The 23,225-nt window shown below is 41.9% G+C and overlaps 1 protein-coding gene across 2 annotated transcripts in view; it reads left to right on the top strand.

The window, feature by feature from the left end:
- The window catches only part of LOC124612496 (isoleucine--tRNA ligase, mitochondrial), a 100,831-nt gene that overhangs the window by 8,044 nt on the left and 69,562 nt on the right, over window positions 1-23,225 (top strand). For both annotated transcript variants that reach the window (XM_047140733.1, XM_047140734.1), the window contains exons 2-3: window positions 3,285-3,407; window positions 16,441-16,600. In XM_047140733.1, the coding sequence (XP_046996689.1) occupies window positions 3,285-3,407; window positions 16,441-16,600 (283 nt within the window). The remainder of the gene's footprint in view (window positions 1-3,284; window positions 3,408-16,440; window positions 16,601-23,225) is intronic.

The following is a 23,225-nucleotide window of genomic DNA, read 5'->3' as shown; positions in this document are numbered from 1 at the left end:
ACGTACTTGAGCCTTGCTGCCTTCACTATTTCAGCTCTCAAAGCTACCCATTCTTGATCTACTGTATTTCTTTCCCCCATTCTTGTCAATTGTTCCTAAATGCTCTTCCTGAAACTCTCTACAACCTCTGGTTCTTTCAGTTTATCCAGGTCCCATCTTCTCAAAATCCCACCTTTTTGCAGTTTCTTCAGTTTTAATCTACAGTTCATAACCAATAGATTGTGGTCAGAGTCCACATCTGGCCCTGGAAAAGTCTTACAATTTAAAACCTGGTTCCTAAATCCCTGTCTTACCATTATATAATCTATCTGAAACCTTCCAGTATCTCCAGGCCTCTCCCATGTAAACAACCTTCTTTCATGATTCTTGAACCAAATGTTAGCTATGATTAAGTTATGCTCTATGCTAAATTCTGCCAGGCAGCTTCCTCTTTCATTCCTTACCCCCATTCCACATTCACTTACTATGTTTCCTTCTCTTCCTTTTCCTACTATCGAATTCCAGTCACTCGTGACCATTAATTTTTCATCTCCCTTCATTATCTGAATAATTCCTTTTATCTCATCATACATTTCATCAATCTCTTCGTCATCTGCGGAGCTAGTTGGCATATAAACTTGTACTACCGTGGTGGGCTTTGTGTCTGTCTTGGCCACAATAATGCATTCACTACGCTGTTTGTACTAGCTTACCTGCACTCCTATTTTTTAAATTCATTGTTAAACCTACTCCTGCATTACCCCTATTTGTTTTTGTATTTATAACCCTTTAGTCACCTGACCAGAAGCCATGTTCCTCCTGCCACCGAACTTCACTAATTCCCACTGTATGTAACTTTAACCTATCCATTTCCCGTTTTAAATTTTCTAACCTACCTGCTCGATTAAGGGATCTGACATTACACGCTCCGATCCATAGAATGCCAGTTTTCTTTCTCCTGATAACGACATCCTCTTGAGTAGTCCTTGCCCAGAGATCCAAATGGGGGGCTATTTTACCTCCGGAGTATTTTACCCAAGAGGACGCCATCGTCATTTAACCACACAGTAAAGCTGCATGCCGTAGGGAAAAATTATGGCTGTAGTTTCCCCTTGCTTTTGGCCATTCACAGTACCAGCACAGCAAGGTCATTTTGGTTAGTGTTATATATACACAAGAAAACTCCACATATTTGGAGACCTGGGTAGTAAGTATAGACAGGCAACAATTATTTTAAGAGAAAAAAAACTAGAATTAATTGTGAAATTGGTCAATTTTTATATTGCTGGAAGGCAAATGTGTATATCTTAGATTGTTGATAGAAGCAACATGACATTTTTGATCACAGAATTGCAACGGCGTAAGGAGCACACCCAGTGTGCTCAAGTGTCATCAGGTTTATGGAGATATCCCCTGTACTACAATCATTGCTGTTATTTTTAAGTGCAGGGTGTTTATAAATTAGGTATACAAAAGTAATCTTTAATTGTGAAAAGGGTAAATAACTTACAGAATTGTTTGATACAGCACTGAATGCTGTATACATTTAGGTTTTATTTCCGCGTAACACTATTAGTTCCCAATGTTCCCACCAGGTGGCATGCATGAGTAAGTTATTCCAACAGTTGTCATGGAGTCATATAACAGTGCAGAATGAGCACAGTGTTGTTTATGCTTTCACAAATCCAAATCTACTACTACGCTCCAGAAACAGTTCAGGACTAAATATAACAAGCCACCACCTCAAAGACAAGCTGTTATTTGTGAAATTGTTTCACTGAAACTGGACGTACATCACATAGCATGCTGCATTTGGGACATTAGGATCGGTCAGCACTCTCCAACGATTGTACCAATTAGTAACAGTTTGTCTTCGAGGTGGCAACTTGCAATATTTAGTCCAAAATTGTCTCTGAACAGTAGCACTGTTGTACAACTCCATGATGACTGTTGGAATAATTCTTTTGCGCATGCCACCTATCAGGGCTGTTAGGAATTAACAGTGTTAGGTGGGAATAAAACCTGAAGATATATTGCTCTCACTGCTGTATCAAACATTTTTTGTGTTATTTACCATTTTCACAATTAAAGGGTACTTTTGTACAAGTAACTTAATAAACCTTATATTCCACACCTGTCTCACATTATAGATAGATACATAGATAATGAGAATTTACAGGGTTATTACAAATAATTGAAGCGATTTCACAGCTCTACAATAACTTTATTATTTGAGATATTTTCACAATGCTTTGCACACACATACAAAAACTCAAAAAGTTTTTTTAGGCATTCACAAATGTTCGATATGTGCCCCTTTAGTGATCCGGCAGATATCAAGCCGATAATCAAGTTCCTCCCACACTCGGCGCAGCGTGTCCCCATCAATGAGTTCGAAAGCATCGTTGATGCGAGCTCGCAGTTCTGGCACGTTTCTTGGTAGAGAAGGTTTAAACACTGAATCTTTCACATAACCCCACAGAAAGAAATCGCATGGGGTTAAATCCGGAGAGCGTGGAGGCCATGACATGAATTGCTGATCATGATCTCCACCATGACCGATCCATCGGTTTTCCAACCTCCTGTTTAAGAAATGCCGAACATCATGATGGAAGTGCGGTGGAGCACCATCCTGTGGTACGTTTAGCTCCCTGCTTGCTTTATTCGTCGACTTCCGCGGGCTACCCGTGAAACTTGCCCGCACGCGTTCAACCGTTTCTTCGCTCACTGCAGGCCGACCCGTTCATTTCCCCTTACAGAGGCATCCAGAAGCTTTAAACTGTGCATACCATCACCGAATGGAGTTAGCAGTTGGTGGATCTTTGTTGAACTTCATCCTGAAGTGTCGTTGCACTGTTATGACTGACTGATGTGAGTGCATTTCAAGCACGACATACGCTTTTTCGGCTCCTGTCACCATTTTGTCTCACTGCGCTCTCGAGCGCTCTGGCAGCAGAAACCTGAAGTGCGGCTTCAGCCGAACAAAACTTTATGAGTTTTTCTACGTATCTGTAGTGTGTTGTGACCATATGTCAATGAATGGAGCTACAGTGAATTTATGAAATCGCTTCAATCATTTGTAATAGCCCTGTATATTTTGGTTATTCTGCTGTGTTGACAATTCCATTCTTCTACAGAAAATTTTGGCAACTAGATGAATAATCAAATATTGTGTTGAACAATGAAAATGTTATCTCAGCTGTGCCGCTGATAGTATAAACTATTTTAGGTACTATCTTTTTGAAGATGACCAGTGTTCTGTATCATCTTTTTTCATCATACTCATAATATATGGTTTTATTTAGAAATGCAGATTCTCCTCTTTATATTCATGGCAAAGAGAACACACTAAGGATCCAGAGTTCATACTGCATGATGGCCCTCCATACGCCAATGGAAAACCACATATGGGACATGCCATTAACAAGGTGGGAATATTAATTGTGAAAGAGAAAATATTTACTTAACATTGTAGCAAAAGTATTTTAAAGCTAATTAAATCAGGTGAAATAATTTATTTATAAAATATTTAAATTAATTAAATGTAAAGCAACTGAAAGTATTGCTTGATTTTACTTGCATTACAATAAGCAGACATGTCGAACAGTCTCTTCCAAAATAAATGCTACTTTATTGTTTACTTAATTGTCATTGTATTTATTTACTTCCTTGACCCCTAACAAGCATGTAACTATATTTTTGTAACAGCATAGCTGCGAAATGTCAAACTAATGTTTCTCACTTTGTAGAGTAAACATATTTGAAAATTAAACAGTGGAAAGTCCATATTGGGATATCAACAATTTTTCATATTATTGTAGATATATGAAAATTATATGTGTGTACAACATCAAAAGTTACTGTAGAATGTTTAGGATAGTGGTCCTTTTTTTGTGGAAAGTAAAAAGTCATGAAACAAAAAAATGGTTGTTGAGAATTACATTTCAGTAGTATTCAGACAGAATTACATTAACAAAATATAATCAAGGTTAAATTAAAACTCACTGTGTTTATGGGGGGGGGGGGGCAGTTTTTAAGTATAATTGTATGAATAGGATTAAAAATAGTGTGTTTGTTAATGTTAGCACTAATATTATATACATATTCTGTAAACTCACTTGTTCCACATCTTTTTGATAAACGAATTGTTCAAATGTTCGATGGTACATGTAACTGTCTAACTCTCATTTTTCAAAAAGCTTCAACCTTTCACTCATGTAATTTGTAGCCCTTGTTAGGCACACAACCAAATTACAATCATGATTATTTCATTAGCACTCTTTTTCATTGTGCTTTAGTATTTTGTTGTGTGATACCTTTCTTTTATTTTCATCATTGCTTCTTTGAAGTACAGATTGACTACATACCTGTCTTTACCCATTTTAATCCAAGCTTTTCGTTTTTCTTCTTCCACTCGTATTATTCCCTCTTGGTTCTTGTACATATTGTATATTACTTGTCCCTCCCTAAAGCTTACCCACATTTTTCTCAGAATTTCGAACATCTTGCAAAATTTTACATTGTTGAACACTTTTTCCAGGTTGACAAATCCTATGAACATGTCTTGATTTTTCTTTGGTCTTGCTTCCATTGTCGACTGCAACATCAGATTTGCCTCTCTGGTGCCTTTACCTTTCCTAAAACCAAACTGATCGTCATCTAACACTTCCTCAATTTTCTGTTCCATGCTTCTGTATATTGTTCTTGTCAGCAATTTGAATGCCTGAGCTGTTAACCTGACTGTGCGATAATTCTCGCACCTGTCAGCTCTTGGAGTCTTCGGAACTGTGTGGATGATATTTTATCGAAAGTCAGACGATACATCGCCAGTCTTGTACATTCTACCCACCAATGTGAATAGTCATTTTGTTGCTACTTCCCTCAATGATTTTAGAAATTCTGATGAACTTTTATCTATCACTTCTGCCTTATTTGATCTTAAGTCCTCTAAAGTGCAGTGTATTGTCATGTTGTGGCCTGCACTTAAAGGAAGACATATGTTGCCGATGACAAAAGAGGTCCTGACTAATTCATTTATTGAGAATCATACACTGCATTTTATGTTACACTCTTCCAATACATATTGCATTTGTGTAAGAACAGACTAATTACAAGTGTAAAAATAATGGCAAGAAATAAATAGCTAAGGGCCCATAAATACTTGAGTCATACGTGGAGGAGAGAGTATACAGTTCTTGAATATACAGTGCAAGGAAAATGGTGTAGTTGGTGTGATTTGACCCAGGACAGGCATATTATTGGTTTCACCCAACGTATTATTTAATCATCCTAAATCATGGTGTGAGGTTGGAAGTGTGGCAGGTCACGGAAAGCACTCAGTTCTCAGTCATCTAAAGAGAAATCAAGAATAACTGGTAGCTACAAAAAGCTGAAGAACTGCAAAAATTATCTAATGACTGTGACCTACAAAACTTCTATGCAGGCGTGAAGGAGGTATATCATCCAATTCAATCTTCATCTAGAACACTGAAGACTGCTAGCAGTTCCATCATTTTAACTGAGAATAAAAACTTAGGGTATTGGAAGGAACATTACTCTGTGATTCTAAACTGTGCCTTCAATGTTCTATATAATGTCCCTCAGCAATCCCAGCCATCATGGATGCACTTCCACCCACATACAGAGACTTTATCAAAACACTCAATCAGTCGAGACCAAGAAGGACTCATGGTCCTGACAACATTCCTCTGGAACAGATACAAAATAGAGCTACACCCTTCAAGATTAGACTTTTTATACTGATCCTCTTAATTTGGGAAACTCGAGAAGTACCTGATGACTGGAAGAATGCTACTATCAGCACTATCTCTAAGAAAGGTGACCGTAGTGTGTGTGGAAACTACCATCATATATTGCTGTTGTCAGTTGCAGGTAAAATTCTCTCAAGAATTCTATTAAATAGGTTCCAAGATAAGATTTTGGCAGAATCTCAGTGTGATTTCCAAACCTCCGGAGGCATGACAGATATGATATTTTGTGCTAGACAGCTCCATGAAAAATGCAGAGAGCAACAGTAGTATCTATATTTAGTTTTGTATGTCCTTGAAAAATCTTTTGATTATATGCCTAGATCTGCCATGTGGAAGGTAATGGACACTTTGGATGTCCTGAGCACTATGTGGATATGGTTCAAGCTCTACTTAATTTCGTGTCTGGGCAAGTTCTTCATGGTAACACTGCGCTGGGTTTGTTTCCAGTCAGTCAGGATTTGAAACTACGCTGTGTGCTTGCTCCAACCCCTCTTTTCTCTGTTCATGGCTACCATGCTGTATTAGTCATCTGCAAACAACCAAGGCATGATGATTAAATTTCGTTTTTATGGAGGTCTCTTCAATCTGGCAAGACTTTGTTCACAAAGACGTGTTCAGGTTACCTGGGTGACAGAACTACAGTATGTTGATGACACTGCATCTCCTCCTCTAACACCGCCAAAGTTGCAGCTGTCAGTCAGCTGCTTTAAAACTGCATATGATTGCTGTGGTTGAATCATCAATGCGGGGAAAATGAAGGTACTCAGAATTAACTCTCCCTTAATTCAATATCTCTATCGTAGACACAGCACTAGAGCAAGTTGAGCACTTGTTATATGTCGGAACCATCTTTTCTAAACCTTTACCTGTGAAGACGTTGATAAAAGAACAGGGGTTGCCCATGCAGCGTTTGGACAGTTAACAAACAGAGTCTTCATAAAAAAAGACCTAAAGCTGCATACCAAACTCATGGTGTACAGAGCTGTTGTCACTTCTGCGTTGCTGTACAGCTGTGAAACTTTGACACTCTATTGCCATGATATCAAGAAACTTGAACACTTCCCCCAGCAAAAAGGCAGACACATATTGACCATTAAGTGGGAGAACCACGTTACCCACAATGCGGTTCTTGAGGAAGCGCATCTAAGCGGCATTGAGGCAACCATCATCGCTCAACAACTGAGATGGTTAGGCCATATTCATCACATGAGTAATGCAAGGCTTCCCTGCCAAATCCTTTATGGTGAACTCTGCTCAGGCAGTAGCGTTTCAAGGACCAGATAAAACACATCACGAGGACAACTGGCATAAAGATACAAACATGGGAAGAATGCGCTGTGGACTGCTTACTATGGAGGAACAAGACATCCACTGCTGTCAACTTTTTCTGAAGGAAAATGCGGCGAAGAGGCCAAGTGACAGGCAAGGAAGCTCTGTCAGTTACAACTCTACCCTCCTCCAACTATTCTGTGTGATGTATGTGGATGAATATTTTGTGTCAGGATTGGTCTGTTCAGCCACCAGAAACACATCCATACATTGAATTGAAATGCTCGTAATACGCAGGAAGAAGCTGTGCATACTTGTAATCAAGTTGCAGCCGACTCGACCTAGGGTGTCATATGTGGTTAAGTTATCTTGATATGTCTCTTGGTCTGAACTTGCAGCTGCCTCCCACCTATTGCTCCACAAAAAACCTCCTGCTAATTTACACTTAGCATCCAATGGATGAAGATAATGTCAAAATTGCCAGATGCTTTTGGGCTAATTGCAGAACAAAATTTCTTGTTTTACTGATCACATCATGGTCAGGCAGAGATTCCGAAATCAGATGCTGAATTGTAAGGCATACCTGGGAGGAGATATAGATTCAGAACACAATGTAGTAGTGATGAAGAGTAGGCTGAAGTTTAAGACATTAGTCAGGAAGAATCAGTATCCAAAGAAGTGGAATACAGAAGTAGTAAGGAATGACAAGATACTTTTTAAGTTCTCTAAGGCTATAGATACAGCAGTAAGGAACAGCTTAGTAGGCAGTACAGTTGAAGAGCAATGGACATCCCTAAAAATGGCATCACATAAGTTGGAAAGAGAAACGTAGGTGGAAAGAGGCTAACTGTGAAGAACCCTTGGGTAACAGAAGAACTACTTAAGTTGATCGATGAAAGAAGGAAGTACAAAAATGTTCAGGGAAATTCAGGAACACAGAAATACAAGTCGCTGAGGAATAAAATAAGTAGGAAGTGCAGGAAAGCTAAGGTGAAATGGATGCATGAAAAATGAAATGAAATCAAAAAAGAAATGATTATAGCAAGGACTGACTCAGCTTGTAGGAAAGTCAAGAAAACTTTCAGTGAAATTAAAAGCAAGGGCAGTAACATTGAGAGTGCAAGAGGAATTCCACTGTTAAATGCAGAGGAGAGAGCGGAGAGGTGGAGGATGTACATTGAAGGCCTCTATTAGTGTGAAGAAATGTCTGATGTGATAGAAGAAGAAACGAGAGTTGATATGGAAGAGATAGGGGATCCAATATTAGAATCATAATTTAAGAGTGCTGTGGAGGTCTTAAGATCAAATAAGGTAGTAGGGATAAGTCCATCAAAATTCCTAATATCATTGAGGGAAGTTGGGGGAAGTAGCAACAAAATGACTATACACATTGGTGTGTAACATGTATGAGACTGGTGATGTACCATCTGACTTTCGGAAAAATGTCATCCACACAGTTCCAAAGACTCCAAGAGCTGACAAGTGTGAGAATTATCACACAGTCAGCTTAACAGCTCAAGCATTCAAGTTGCTGACAAGAATAACATACAGAAGAATGGAAAAGAAAATTGAGGATGTGTTAGATGACGGTCAGTTTGGCTTTAGGAAAGGTAAAGGCACTAGAGAGGCAATTCCGATGTTGCGGCCAATAATGGAAGTAAGACTAAAGAAAAATGAAGACATGTTCATAGGATTTGTCAACCTGTAAGAAGTGTTCAACAATGTAAAATGTTGCAAGATGTTCGAAATTCTGAGAAAAATGTGGGTAAGCTTTAGGGAGGGACAAGTAATATACAATATGTACAAGAACCAAGAAGGAATAATAAGATAGGAAGACCAAAAACGAAATACACAGTTTAAAAAGGATGTAAGACAGGTATGTAGTCAATCTGTACTTCGAAGAAGCAATGATGGAAATAAAGGAAAGGTTCAGGGGTGGAATTAAAATTCAAGGTGAAAGGATATCAGTGATACAATTCACTGACAACATTGCTACCCTGAGTGAAAGTGAAGAAGAATTACAGGATCTGCTGAATAGAATGAACAGTCTAATGAGTACAGATATGGATTGAGAGTAAATTGAAGAAAGATGAAAGTAATGAGAAGTAGCAGAAAGGAGAACAACAGGAAACTTAACATCAGGATTGATGGCCACAAGTAGATGTAGTTAAGGAATAGTACTACATAGGCAGTAACTAATGACGGATGGTGCAAGGAGGACACCAAAAGCAGACTAGCACTGCCAAAGAGGGCATTCTGGCTAAGAGAAGCCTACTAGTATCAAACATAGACCTTAATTTGAGGAAGAAATTTGTGAGAATGTTTGTTTAGAGCACAGCACTGTATGGTAGTGAAACATGGACTATGTGAAAACTGGAACGGAAGAGAATCAAAGCATTTGAGACGTGCTACAGACGAATGTTGAAACTTAGGTGGACTGATAAGATAGGGAATGAGGAGGTTCTGTGCAGAATCAGAGAGGGAAGGAATATGTGTAAAATACTGACAGGGAGAAGGGAAAGGATGATAGGACATCTGTTAAGACATCAGAGAGTGATTTTCATGGTAGTAGAGGGAGCTGTAGAGGGCAAAAACTGTTGAAGACAGAGACGGAAATGCATTCAGAAAATAATTGAGGACACAGGTTGCAACAAGTGCTGCTTTGAGATGAAGACGTTGGCACAGAAGAGGCTCATCAAACCAGTCAGACGACTGATGACTTAAAAAAACAGAAAAAGTATATATTCCACTCTATATCCACCACTACAATTCTTGTTCTCTGTGGCTCGCTCTAGTACCATAGAAGCTATTCTCTCGTGCCTTAACACATGTCCTATTGGCTCTCACCCTTTCCCTTATTCTAGTTTGTTTTCCACATGTTTCTTTTCTTGGCAATTCTCCAGTGAACCACATTTATCACCTTTGTTGTTGTTGTGGTCTTCAGTCCTGAGACTGGTTTGATGCAGCTCTCCATGCTACCCTATCTTGTGCAAGCTTCATCATCTCCCAGTATTTACTGCAATCTACATCCTTCTGAATTTGCTTACAAGGGAACCTCCCCATCACACCCCCGTCAGATTTAGTTATAACTTGGCACAGTGGATAGGCCTTGAAAAACTGATCACAGATCAATCAAGAAAACAGGAAGAAGTTGTGTGGAACTATGAAAAAATAAGCAAAATATACAAACTGCGTAGTCCATGTGCAACATAGGCAACATCAAGTATAGTGAGCGCTTAGGAGCGCCGTGGTCCCATGGTTAGCGTGAGCAGCTGCGGAACGAGAGGTGCTTGGTTCAAATCCTCCCTCGAGCGAAAAGTTTCCTTACTTTATTTTCGCAAAGTTGTGATCCGTCCGTCCGTTCATTGACATCTCTGTTCACTGTAAAAAGTTTAGTGTCTGTGTTTTGCGACCGCACTGAAAAACCGTGTGATTAGTAGACGAAAGGACGTGACTCTCCAATGGGAACCGAAAACATTTGATCCCAAGGCCATAGGTCAACCGATTCCTCCACAGGTAAACACGTCTGATATATTCTATATGACACTGGTGACGGCATGTGCGTCACATGACAGGAATATGTTGTCGACCCACCTAACTTGTACACCTGGCGAATGGGTAAAAAGATTCGCCCGATTTAGGTTTTCTTGTGGATGTGATAATCACTCCCAAAAAAGTGATAAAAACATAAGTTTGTCACATAAAGTGCAACAAATGAATGCAACAGTTTCACTGTCGCACAGTTTTCCCTGTACTCTGTCAAAACACACAACGTTAAAACGTTTTTAAATTTTTCCGTGTGTAGACCGTCAAATCCTGCATATGTCTAAGCAAATCTGAACATGTCCTGGAGTTTTGGAGAGCGAAGTTGATTATGTTTGAGTGCCTGAACTTTGATAATTGACACACGATCACGTAAACAATACTGCTCTGTGTACCTGTGCAGCTTCGCAAAATCATAGAATCTTTTCACGAAGTATTTCACTTGCCGAAAACCAAACACATCTAACGGTTGCACAAGAGGTGTACAACCTGGAGGAATGGTAATCACGTCTACTCCCACACTAAAATTGTGCGGAGAGATTAGTCTGAAAATAAAAAATTAAAATTTTCACTCGAGAGAAGATTTGAACCAAGGACTCCTCGTTTTGCAGCTGCTCACGCTAACCACGGGACCACGGCGCTCCTGAGGTCTGCCTGTCCTTGATGTTGCCTATGTAGCACATGAACTACTCAGTTTGTATATTTTGCTTATTTTTTCATAGTTCCACACAACTTCTTCCTGTTTTCTCGATTGATCTGTGTTCAGTTTTTCAAGGCCTATCCACTGTGCCAAGTTATAACTAAATCTCAGGGGGGTGTGATGGGGAGTTTCCCTTGTTAGTATATTCATCTCTTGGTCTCCCTCTACGATTTTTACCCTCCATGCTGCCCTCCAATGCTAAATTTGTGATCTGTTGATGCCTCAGAACATGTCCTACCAACCGGTCCCTTCTTCTTGTCAAGTTGTGACACAAACTCCTCTTCTCCCCAATTCTATTCAATACCTCCTCATTAGTTATGTGATCCACCCATCTAATCTTCAGCATTCTTCTGTAGCACCACATTTCGAAAGCTTCTTTCTCTTTTTGTCCAAACTATTTATCGTCCATGTTTCACTTCCATACATGGCTACACTCCATACAAATACTTTCAGAAACGACATCCTGGCACCTAAATCTATGCCCGATGTTAACAAATTTCTCTTCTTCAGAAACGCTTTCCTTGCCATTGTCAGTCTACATTTTATATCTTCTCTACTTCGACCATCATCAGTTATTTTGCTCCCAAAATAGCACAACTCCTTTGCTACTTTAAGTGTGTCATTTCCTAATCTAATTCCCTCAGCATCACCCGACTTAATTCGACTACATTCCATTATCCCCGTTTTGCTTTTGTTGATGTTCATCTTATATCCTCCTTTCAAGACACTGTCCATTCCGTTCAACTGCTCTTCCAAGTCCTTTACTGTCTCTGACAGAATTACAATGTCATCAGCAAACCTCAAAGTTTTTATTTCTTCTCCATGGATTTTAATACCTACTCCGAATTTTTCTTTTGTTTCCTTTACTGCTTGCTCAATATACAGATTGAATAACATCGGGGAGAGTCTATCACCTTATACTTCACTTAATGTTCATCATCCTTCTGTAATCCTGCATGTAAATGATTTGATTCTTTTCATTTCCATCTTTCTCATATTCTGTGATCCCTTTCTATAGAACACTGCATGCCAAATGTACAGTCTCAGAAAGTTATTTCTCAAATTAAGAACTATGTTTAATGCTAGCTGACTTCTTTTGTCAAGGAGTGCTTTCTTTGCCTGTGCAAGTCTGCTTCTTATGTCCTCCTTACTTCATCTGTTACATGTAATTTTGCTTCCAAGGTAGCAGAATTCTTCACTTTTTGTCAACTCTGCACGCCAGTTTTGATGTGACATTCAATGCTAATCTCTTTTCTGCTACTTCTTAAGCCTTCCCCATGCTTTTGTGTTTTGTTTACTATTAATCCACATTTTGTGCACAGTAGACTGTTCATTCCACTGTGCTTGGAATTCTTCCTGTATTTGAAAGAGGATATTGATGTCTTCAACAAATTTTATCAACAATTTCTTGCTGGATTTTGATCCCACTTCCAAATCTTTGCTTTATTTCCCTTATTGCTTCCTAAATATAGATACTGAATAGTAGAGGAGAAAGACCATGTCCCTGTCATATACTTATTTAATTCAAGCTCTTCTGCCTTCGCATTCCATTTTTGTTGCCACTTTTGTTTCTTTCAGATGTTGTATTTTACTTGTCTTTTTTTTTAGTGTATACCCACTTTTCATATGGTTTTGAACATCTTACACTACTACTTTGTGGTATCAAATGCTTTTTCCTTTCACAGCAAATAGATTGTCAGAAAAGTCTTGATTTTTGTGATTGTCATATGTAACATTAGAACCACCTCTCTGGCGCCTTTAAATTTTCAAAAGTGAAACTGATCATCATCTAACATATCCTTGATTTTCTTTTTCTTGTTCATTATATTTTCCTCATTAATGGCATGAATGCTGGAATTGCCAAGCTCATTGTGCCACTGTTCTCACGTTTATCTGCCCTTGTTATCTTCCAGATTATATGAATGATATTCTTTCTGAAGTGTGATGATATGTCTATAGCCTTGTACATTCTACATGTTACCTTGAGAAAAATCGTTTGGTTGCCACTACCCCCACTGATTTTAGAACTTGTGGAGAAGTGTTGTGACCAGAAGTCCTCCATATCTCTGTCAAATGCTGATTCTCTTGCTAGACCCCTTAGATTCTCCAAACTGACATCAGTTTCTCATTTTAGAATATCAGCAACGTCTCTGCTTTTAAATTTTCTGAAATTTATTGTGACTTTCCTAAAGGCTGAATCTGTCCTCGTGACAAACATTTTCCCTTAGCTTCCTTGCACTTCATATCGATTGCATTATAAGTTCACACTAAGTAACTTACTCTGCTATTTCACTTCCTTTTCCAGAACTTTTTTTAACTGAAGTATTTCTTGTGTTGCTCAGTTTCGGGGCAGTAACACATAAATTTGTCCATACAACTTCTGTTATCACCCTTTTTAGGGATGTCCATTCTTCTCAACTGAATTGTCAGCTCTCATATTCATTTCTTTAGTACCTACAACGTGAGAGAACTTAAAATGCACTTAGTCATTCCTCAATACTTCCTCACAATTCTTGAAAAAGTGCTCTTCATTATTATTAAATTATGATCTGAAATTCTGACAGCTATTGGGTAAATCTTACAATGTAGTATCCAATTTTGGAAACTCTGTCTCCCCATGACATAATCCATCTGGGATCTTCCTTTAGCTCTTAGCCGTATCTGAATTTACTCCCTCCTCTTGTGATTTTCGCATTTTTTATTTTTTATTATTAACTGATGTTTATTACAGAGCTCAAGGGGTCTTACACCTCTCTCATCGTTATTCCAAATCCTGTATTCTTCCACATTTCTGCTGTTCCTTCCCCTAATATAGTGTTTCAGTTCCCCTCTTGTACTCACTCTTTCTCATCATCTTCTGCTGTTAGTGTCAGCATGTATACTTGAAGTGTAGCTGTTGGCATTGGTTTGATTCTGATTCTGTTCTGAAAAATCCTTTCACTGAATTGTTTCCAGTAACTACCTCTTTGCCCCGCCTTCCTGTTTGTAGTGAAACCTACTCCCATTGTATAATTTTCTGATGCTACTGCTATTAACCTATATTTACCTGACAATTTACCTCTGTCTGCTTACCATTTCACTTCACTGACTTTTATTAAATGTAGATTCAACCTCTGCATTTTCCTTTCTAGGAGTTCTAGCTTCCCTACCACAATTCAGAGATCCAACAGTCCACAATTTGACTTATTCTGCAGAACACATTACCTTACTGACTTTTGTATTTCCAAAGGCTACATAAAACTTTCATAAATATGAACACCTAAATGCATAGTACTTTCTGCTCTGTTTATTATTCTTTGTTCATATATTTGATTAATAAGACGTGTGATATTTTTGACTGTGCAAAACTGAATAAGCTGTGTTTCTTCAAAGTTTAAAGGCAACATATTTGTGTAAATGCCTGTGTAAGCTCTCTGAGCTTCTGTGTCGTACAACACTAGACCTATTATATGGGATTCCTTGGAAGAAAGTGATGTCCACCACAGGTGGCTCTTTGCTGCAGCCCCATGGGTGCAGCAAAGAGTGCTAAATAGGTGCCAACATTTCTGAAACGCATGTTGCAATTGAATCAGCTCAGAAGTTGTGCTCACACTTATAATTGTGGTGCCATCTTTTCTGAGAGTCAGGCTCAAGAATTGAAAAGAGCTGGCAGAGATTATGATTCATAATAATTAATAAGGTGAAATTTGTTTCCATGTGAGTAAACATAAAATTTATGTGCATGGCACAAATTGTTACCAGGTGCTGTTTTGTGACAAACACATAATTGACTTGAGCTGCATTTCATGTTTTGATTGTGAATGCAGTGGTTTGTTTGAATTTATTGGCATTTGCATGGAACAATATATGACACCCATGCAGTAATCTGTGATGCATCCATCATATATTAAAAGTGTGCAGTAATGTCCGTGGCTAAATATGGTGCATATTAGAGTTTAGACTTGAACATAAAGAATACCTTGTCTCCTCATTTGTTAATGAGATAAATTCATCTGTGTCCGCTTTTACAAACAAAGACTTTCTTAAAGTTTGTTTGGCTGTTAACAGGTTTGTGAATTCAGAAGTGTAAAAATGTTCAGGCGAATGCCAGTGCAAATGACTGCAGAACAGTCAGGACTCAAAGTAAGAATGTCAGGTACACTGTAGGTGGTTGACTAAAGGAGTTCAAATGCAGGTAGTTGTAAGATAATGCAATAGCCTGTGGAGTTGAGTGCAAATGAATACTGAAGTCACAGTTGTTAGTGAAAGCATGTGTCAGGCTTGCTCAGAAATTGTTCCAATGACTGTCTGAAACCCAGAAAATACAAATGTTGTGACAAATGTTGTGTCTGCCTACTTTCATGTCCTTGCAGCTTCCTGCATGTCGTTCTGGGAATACCTGCATCTAGCTTCTTCTTCTTCTGTTTATGATAGTGTCTGTTGGTGGTTGACTTTGGAACTCACTAGTCGGTCTTCTTCTCATCTCCTGAGGCTCTGGTATTGCTGCTCCCTGCAGATGACTTCTTGGAGTCTGCTGTGTAGTATTTCTAAATCCATCGGTCTTTACATGGTTCTTGATCTTGGCCAGCACCCAATGTTGCACTTGAAGATTATTTGTAAAAAGGGGAGGCGATGGGAACTGCTGTTCAGGCCACTGTTCCTGACATCTGCGTGCAGTTACAGTGAGTAAATTCCAAACTTGCTGGTTCCTTACTGTTGCCAAACCAAACCATAGTGGAGTGCTGAAGCAAGTTAGATATTACATGACAGTGGATTCACAGGCGTACGCTTCCTATGCATATACCTTGTAAGTAAAGTAATGTGGATTATTTCATAAGTTCTTGTTGCGAGCATTTGATGATGATTCTTGATTTTTGAACATTGGCATCAACGGACATTGCTAGACAAGAAAGGGATGTGTCAAGAACGAAGTATCGTACACTCTAGAAGTAGCGCTAATTCAGAGATGAAAATTTATGCAGACTTCATCCCAAAACCCAACTGTTCTAGTAGGCCTCCCAAGCTTGCCTCCTGAAGTAATTTTGACTTTGTTGCAGTTTTCATATCCAAAGAAGTGTTTGTAACCAAGCAGCTTGTATCAACAGTAAGAGATAGCAAAATTGCCAGACATAGTAATAGTTTTAGTTTTCATTTGTTAAAAATATCTCATACTATTAATTCTATGTTTTGCATTTACAGATTATGAAAGACATAATATTGCGTCACAAGGTACTTCAAGGTCAAAGAGTGCATTTTATTCCGGGATGGGACTGCCATGGTTTGCCCATTGAACTGAAAGCAGTGTCCAGTTCATGTGGAAAAGAAACAAAGCTTACACCAGTTGAAATAAGATATAAAGGTGATTTGAATAGCTGTTAATGCATTACATTGTGGCTTCAGATTATCTTTAGTGATGAACTATTTGGCAATCTAAGCATGTTATCGCGTTTTTGAAATGCTGCAGTTACCAGAGTTTTCATGAAAGTTGCAAGTGGGTCCCATAGGCATTAGCAAATAATATTGCAGAATGTAGGAATAGTTAAACATGTATTATATTTTTGCTGGAGATTGCAATTACAGATTGATCTGGAAACTGCTCTTCATATTTGCTTGTTACGTTTAGGTTACAGAATCAAGAAACAATAAGAAAGGCTGGATTTTTGGAACATGGGGAATGAGAGGGGGCAGAATAAATGAGAGGCAGTAATTGCCTTTTTATGGGAGTGTTACTTCTCTAGTAAGCTCAGTCACAAAATAATTTTGAGCCATTTGTTAATTACCTTGTTAATGTGGAGGGACTCCTTTTATCATTGTTTTGGTGGTGGCTTTGAAAGTTACAACCTTACTAAGTGTTTTACATGAAAGTTTGGCGTAAAAGTGGCACTGATGTTTACTTGACATTGTATACCTCCAGTTATGCCCTCTTTATTTATTTTTTTAAAAAAAGAGCTTTACTAAGGTCTAAAAATGTTCCTGAAGTGTGCATGCCCCATTCCACAACACTGTGTATTTCATGGTCCGATAACAATAGTGGCTGTGCTTGGATCTTTCGTTAATCTATTCCGTGATAGGCAAGAATTCCAGGCCTTGATTAGTGGACGGACTTTAAAAGTGGCAAGGTGATTGTCTGAATGCTCACGTTCAGACATACATTTCCACACTCCTAAAACATCCCTAGGTCCACTGTTTCCAATGTGATAGTGAAATGGAAACGTGAAGGGACATGCACAGCACAAAAGCGTACAGGCCGATCTCGTCTGTTGACTGACAGAGACTGCCGACACTTGAAGAGGGTCGTAATGTGTAATAGGCAGACGCGTATCCAGACCATCACTTAGGCATTCCAAACTGCATCAGGATCACCTGCAAGTACTATGACAGTTAGGCGGGAGGTGAGAAAACTTGGATTTCATGGTCAAGCGGCTGCTCATAAGCCACACATCACATCGGTAAATCCAAACGATGCCTCGCTTGGTGTGAGGAGCGTAAACATTGGAGCAATTGAACAGTGGAAAAACATTGTGTGGAGTGACAAATTATGGTACACAATGTGCCGATCCAATGGCAGGGTGTTGGTATGGCTAATGGCCGGTGAGCGGCATCTGCCAGCGTGTGTAGTATCAACAGTAAAACCAGGGATGGTGGTGTTAAGGTGTGGTAGCGTTTTTCATGGAGGGGCGTGCACCCCTTGTTGTTTTGCATGGCACTATCACAGCACAGGCCTACACTGATATTTTAAGCACCTTCTAGCTTCCCACTGTTGAAGAGCAATTCGGGAATGGCGATTGCATCTTTCAACATGATCGGAGCACCTGTTCATAATGCACAGCCTGTGGCGGAGTGGTTACACGACAATAACATCCCTGTGATGGACTGGCCTGCACAGAGTCCTGACCTGAATTCTATAGAACACATTTGGGATGTTTTGGAACGATGACTTCATGCCAGGTCTCACCGACCGACATCAGTACCTCTCCTCAGTGCAGCATTCCGTGAAGAATGGGCTGCCATTCCCCAAGAAACCTTCCAGCACCTGACTGAACATATGCCTCTGAGAGTGGAAGCTGCCATCAAGGCTAAGGGTAGGCCAACACCGTATTGAATTCCAGCAGTACCGATGGAGGGCGCCACGAGTTCGTAAGTCATTTTCTGCCAGGTGTTCAGATACTTTGATCACATAGTGTATTTTATTGAAGTTGAGAGTTAGTGACATGTACATATAATTTGAATCTCTTTTATTACCTGTTATGCCATGTCATAGACACGCTTATTTTTAAGGCACTTGCATTCACACATATATTCCTTTACCACCACATCTGAGGCACCATACCAGCCAGATGAGTGTCTATTCGTTAGCTTTTGTATTATGTTAAATATCTCCTGTTCCTTCAACTTCACAAATTTGAGCTCTGCACAATGTATGGTTTAATTTGGTTTTTAGCCTACATATCTGTAATTACATCATTGTTTGGGACCTGAAAAGTCTGCATTTGTGATAAATGCAAATATAGTTGAGATTTCTAGTTGTCAACAAATGAGGTGATTTTAAATTCGATTACACTCAACATTTTATGTGTCATTAATTCACCTTGTTGCTTGTGATTTTGTAGCCATACTGGCCCTAATCATAGATTTGTCTGTTAGCTGGCATTGGTGGTGATCAGTAAGCAATCAGTATGGGTCAATGTCATTTGATTTCTATTGATTCAGTTATACTATGTCATTTGATTTCTATTGATTCAGTTATTCTGATAAGCCACCATGGTGTAAGTCTAACTGGAATGTGCACATATAATGTAGTTCTCCCCCTGCGGGTTCGGGGGTTAGAATAGTCACGCGGTATTCCTGCCTGTCGTAAGAGGCAACTAAAAGGAGTCTCAAACTTTTCGGCCATATGTGATGGTCCCCTGTTGGGTTTGACCTCCATCTCTCAAAATTTTTCCGAAGAGCGAGCCGATTGGGGAAGGGCGCCTTACTTGGTGTCCATCTAGCGATCAGACCATTCGCCAGCTTTGTCGTTGCATTGCAGTCCTGCCCGCTCTCCATCTCTTGGGCATGGATACGTTCCTGCGTGCACTTTCCACCTTGTGCTGTGCAGTGCCACTTTCTGCACTGACGGCGACCATGGACCACATATCACCTAACATCCAGTATGGTAGCCAGTCCGTTGTGGTGGGGCCGCCATGTACCCTGTTGGTTGTAGCCCCCTGACAACACAGGGATCACTCTACTGAAGCCTGCGCCGTTAACTCCCCACGTATGCCAAGGAGTAGATGCCCGTCTCCCTGGAGCATCAGGACTCCTGGCAATGGCCATCGTGCCAGGTGGCTATTGCTGCGGCTGGGTGGCGCCCGTGGGGAGGGCCCTTGGTCGGAGTAGGTGGCATCAGGGCGGATGACCCGCAATGAAGCGTGGTACATCATCTCTCGCTGGCGGCCAGCCACCAGCAGTCTCTAAGCGTTCTCGGGCTCAATTTAATGCTCAGAAGTACGATCCGAAAACGTTCCCCTCTCTGGCCACGCCGTGGGAGGAGCATAAGTCTCAGGATGGAGGTAACAGTTATTCGCCCCGATTCTTAGTTTGCACGAGAGCTGATGGGGAGTCTTTTCTATCCACAAAGCCTCAGTTCTTTGTCGAGCATTTAGAGGACAAGTTTGGGGAGGTGGAGGGCTTGTCCAAAATGCGCTCTGGGTCAGTACTGATACAAACGGCATCCTCCACCCAGTCACGCAGGTTACTTGCTTGTGACAAGTTGGGGGATGTTAACATTACCATTACACCACATAAGAGTTTAAATATGGTCCAGGGTGTTATTTTCCGTAGGGACCTACTTTTGCAGTCTGATGACGAGCTGCGCGCCAACTTAGAGCGTAGAGGTGTTCATTTCGTCCGGCGCGTTCATCGGGGCCCGAGGGACAATCAGGTTGCTACCGGTGCCTTCATCTTGGCCTTCGAGGGTGATACATTACCGGAGAAGGTCAAGGTGATGGTCTACCATTGTGACGTCAAGCCCTATACCCCTCCCCCGATGCGGTGCTTTAAGTGCTGGAAGTTCAGCCGTATGTCTTCCCGCTGCACTTGCAGCCTCACATGTCGAGATTGCGGACGCCCATCACATCCCAATACTCCATGTGCCCCGCCTCCCATCTGTGTCAACTGCGGAGAGCATCATTCACCTTGCTCGCCAGACTGCAAAGTCTTTCAGAAAGAGCGCAAAAACGTGGAATATAAGACCCTGGACCGGCTGACCTATACTGAGGCCAAAAGGAAATATGACAGACTACATCCTGTGCGAATGACGTCTTCTTACGCAGCTGCTACAACAACTGTGCTAGCCCCATCAGTTTCGAGACTTCCAGCCAGATCAATGAGCAGTACAACTACTCCTGCCCCCTTGCCTGTGGGGGGGGGGGGGGCTCTACCCAACCGGTTGCTCCTGCACCACCTACCTCAGGAGCAACATCCTCCCACACATCGGGGACGTCCATCCCCGCTTCTCAGCCGGAGAAGTGTCTCACTTCTTTGGCTGCTCTCGCCCGTAAGGGTTCCCTTGGGACCCTCCCTTCCCAGGCTTCCACCAGCGGGAAGGATGACGCCCGACAGTGGCATAAGTCCCCACCAGTGGCTGGGTGTAGGGCTTCGCGATCCTCCTCTGTCCCGGAGACTGATTCGGTGAGGCCTTCCCAGCCGGTGAAACCCAAGGTTCAGCGAGAGAAGTCCAAGTGCAAGACCTCTAAGGCCAAAGAACTTGCAGTGGCACCGACCCCACTGCACCCTTCGAGCTTTGCGTCTGAGGATGAGGTCGAGATTCTGGCGTCCGCTGAGGACCTTGATCTCGCCGGTCCCTCAGATACCATGGATGTCACTCGCATAGGTACTGAATCGGTGGCAGTGAGTGAACTAGCAGCGTAAATTGCCTTCCCAGTCCCTTCACGCCTTTCTCAGCCATGGACAATATCATCTTCCAGTGGAACTGCAGTGGTTTCTTCCACCATCTAGCTGAGCTCCGACAACTTATCAGCCTTCACCCTTTCTTCTGCATTGCTCTTCAGGAAACTTGGTTTCCAGCAATGCGAACCCCCGCCCTCAGTGGCTATCGGGGTTATTATAAGAACCGGGCAGCTTATGAAAGTGTGTCCGGTGGTGTCTGCCTCTACGTCCTTCACACTCTGCACAGCGAGTCTATCCCTCTCCAGACGCCTTTAGAGGCTGTCGCTGTTCGGGTGTGGACGCCACAGGCTGTTACCGTCTGCAGTCTTTACCTTCCACCGGATGGTGATGTCTCGCAGCATGTCCTGGCTGCGCTGATAGCCCAATTGCCGCCACCTTTCTTGTTACTGGGCGACTTCAATGCCCATAACCCTCTGTGGGGTGGGTCAGTGGCAACAGGTCGAGGCGCCACCATTGAGCATTTATTGGCACAGCTCGATGTTTCACTTTTAAATGATGGTTCCTTCACACACTTCAGCGTGGCGCATGGCACGTACTCCACCATTGACCTTTCGATCTGTAGCCCTCGCCTCTTACGTCTGTCCAATGGAGTGTGCATGACGACTTGTGTGGCAGTGACCACTTTCCGATCCTTCAGTCACTGCCCCAGCAGATGGGCTCTGAATAAGGCTGACTGGGACTTGGTCTCCTCCATTGCCGCTATTGAGCCTCTCTCTAATGACGACATTGATGCGGTGGTTCACTCAGTCACCACCAGCATCGTTACTGCCACAGAATCTGCCGTTTCCAGTTCTTCTGGGTCCCCTCGGCGGCGGACTGTGCCTTGGTGGTCGCCCGAGATTGCTGAGGCGATAAAAGATCGCCAGCAGGTGCTCCAGCGTCACAAGCGTCATCCCTGCATTGAACACCTCATCACCTTCAAACGGCTGCGTGTGCGGGCCCGCCACCTTATCCGCCAAAGCAAGCAGGAGTGCTGGGAACGGTATGTGTCCACCATTGGCCTCCATGTCTCTCCATCGCAGGTCTGGGCCAAGATCCGACGCCTCTATGGCTATCGGACCCCTGTCAGCATCCCTGCGCTCTCCCTGAATGGAGCAGTTTGTACAGACTCCGACGAAATAGCCAACAGCTTTGCAGAGCATTTTGCTCTTAGTTCCGCTTCTTCCAATTACCCACTGGCCTTCCGCTCCATTAAAGAGCGGATGGAACGTCGGAGCCTCTCTTTTCGCACCCACCATTCTGAATCCTACAACGCTTCATTCAGTGAGTGGGAATTTCACAGTGCCCTTGCCGCTTGCCCTGATACCGCTCCTGGGCCAGATTGCATTCACTATCAGATGCTGAAACACCTTTCAGTGGACTGCAAGCGACGCCTCCACGACCTTTACAACCGTCTCTGGGTCGAAGGTGAGTTTCCGTTGCATTGGCGGGAAAGCATTGTCATCCCCGTTTTGAAACCTGTGCAAGAGCCCTTTGGAGGTGGACAGCTACTGCCCCATTAGCCTCACCAACGTTCTTTCCAAGCTTCTCAAACGGATGGTGAGCCGGCGCTTGAATTGGGTATTGGAGTCTCGGGGCCTTCTGGCTCCCTCTCAGGGTGGGTTCTGTAAAGGCCGCTCCGCCACCGACAATCTGGTGAGTCTGGAGTCGGCCATCTGTACTGCCTTTGCCGCTGTCAGCGCCTGGTCGCTGTCTTTTTCGACATGTGGAAGGCGTATGATACGACATGGCGTCATCACATTCTTTCTACGCTTCATGGATGGGGTCTTCGGGGCCCTCTGCCGATCTTTATCCGCAATTTTCTGTCGTATCGTACCTTCCACATGCAAGTCGCGGCGTCTCATAGTTCCTCCCGAGTCCAGGAGAACGGGGTACCACAGGGATCAGTCCTCAGTGTCTGCCTGTTTTTAATAGCCATAAACGGTCTCGCTGCAGCGGTGGGAAATTCTGTCTCCGCTTCCCTGTATGCTGACGACTTCTGCCTTTACTACAGCTCTACTGGCATTGCAGCTGTTGAACATCAGCTACAGGGC

Source organism: Schistocerca americana, chromosome 4 (assembly GCF_021461395.2).
Source record: "Schistocerca americana isolate TAMUIC-IGC-003095 chromosome 4, iqSchAmer2.1, whole genome shotgun sequence".
In the NCBI taxonomy this organism is placed as follows: Eukaryota; Metazoa; Arthropoda; class Insecta; order Orthoptera; family Acrididae; genus Schistocerca; species Schistocerca americana.
Note: the sequence above shows the minus strand (reverse complement) of the source record. Positions and strands in the feature narration are given on the sequence as shown.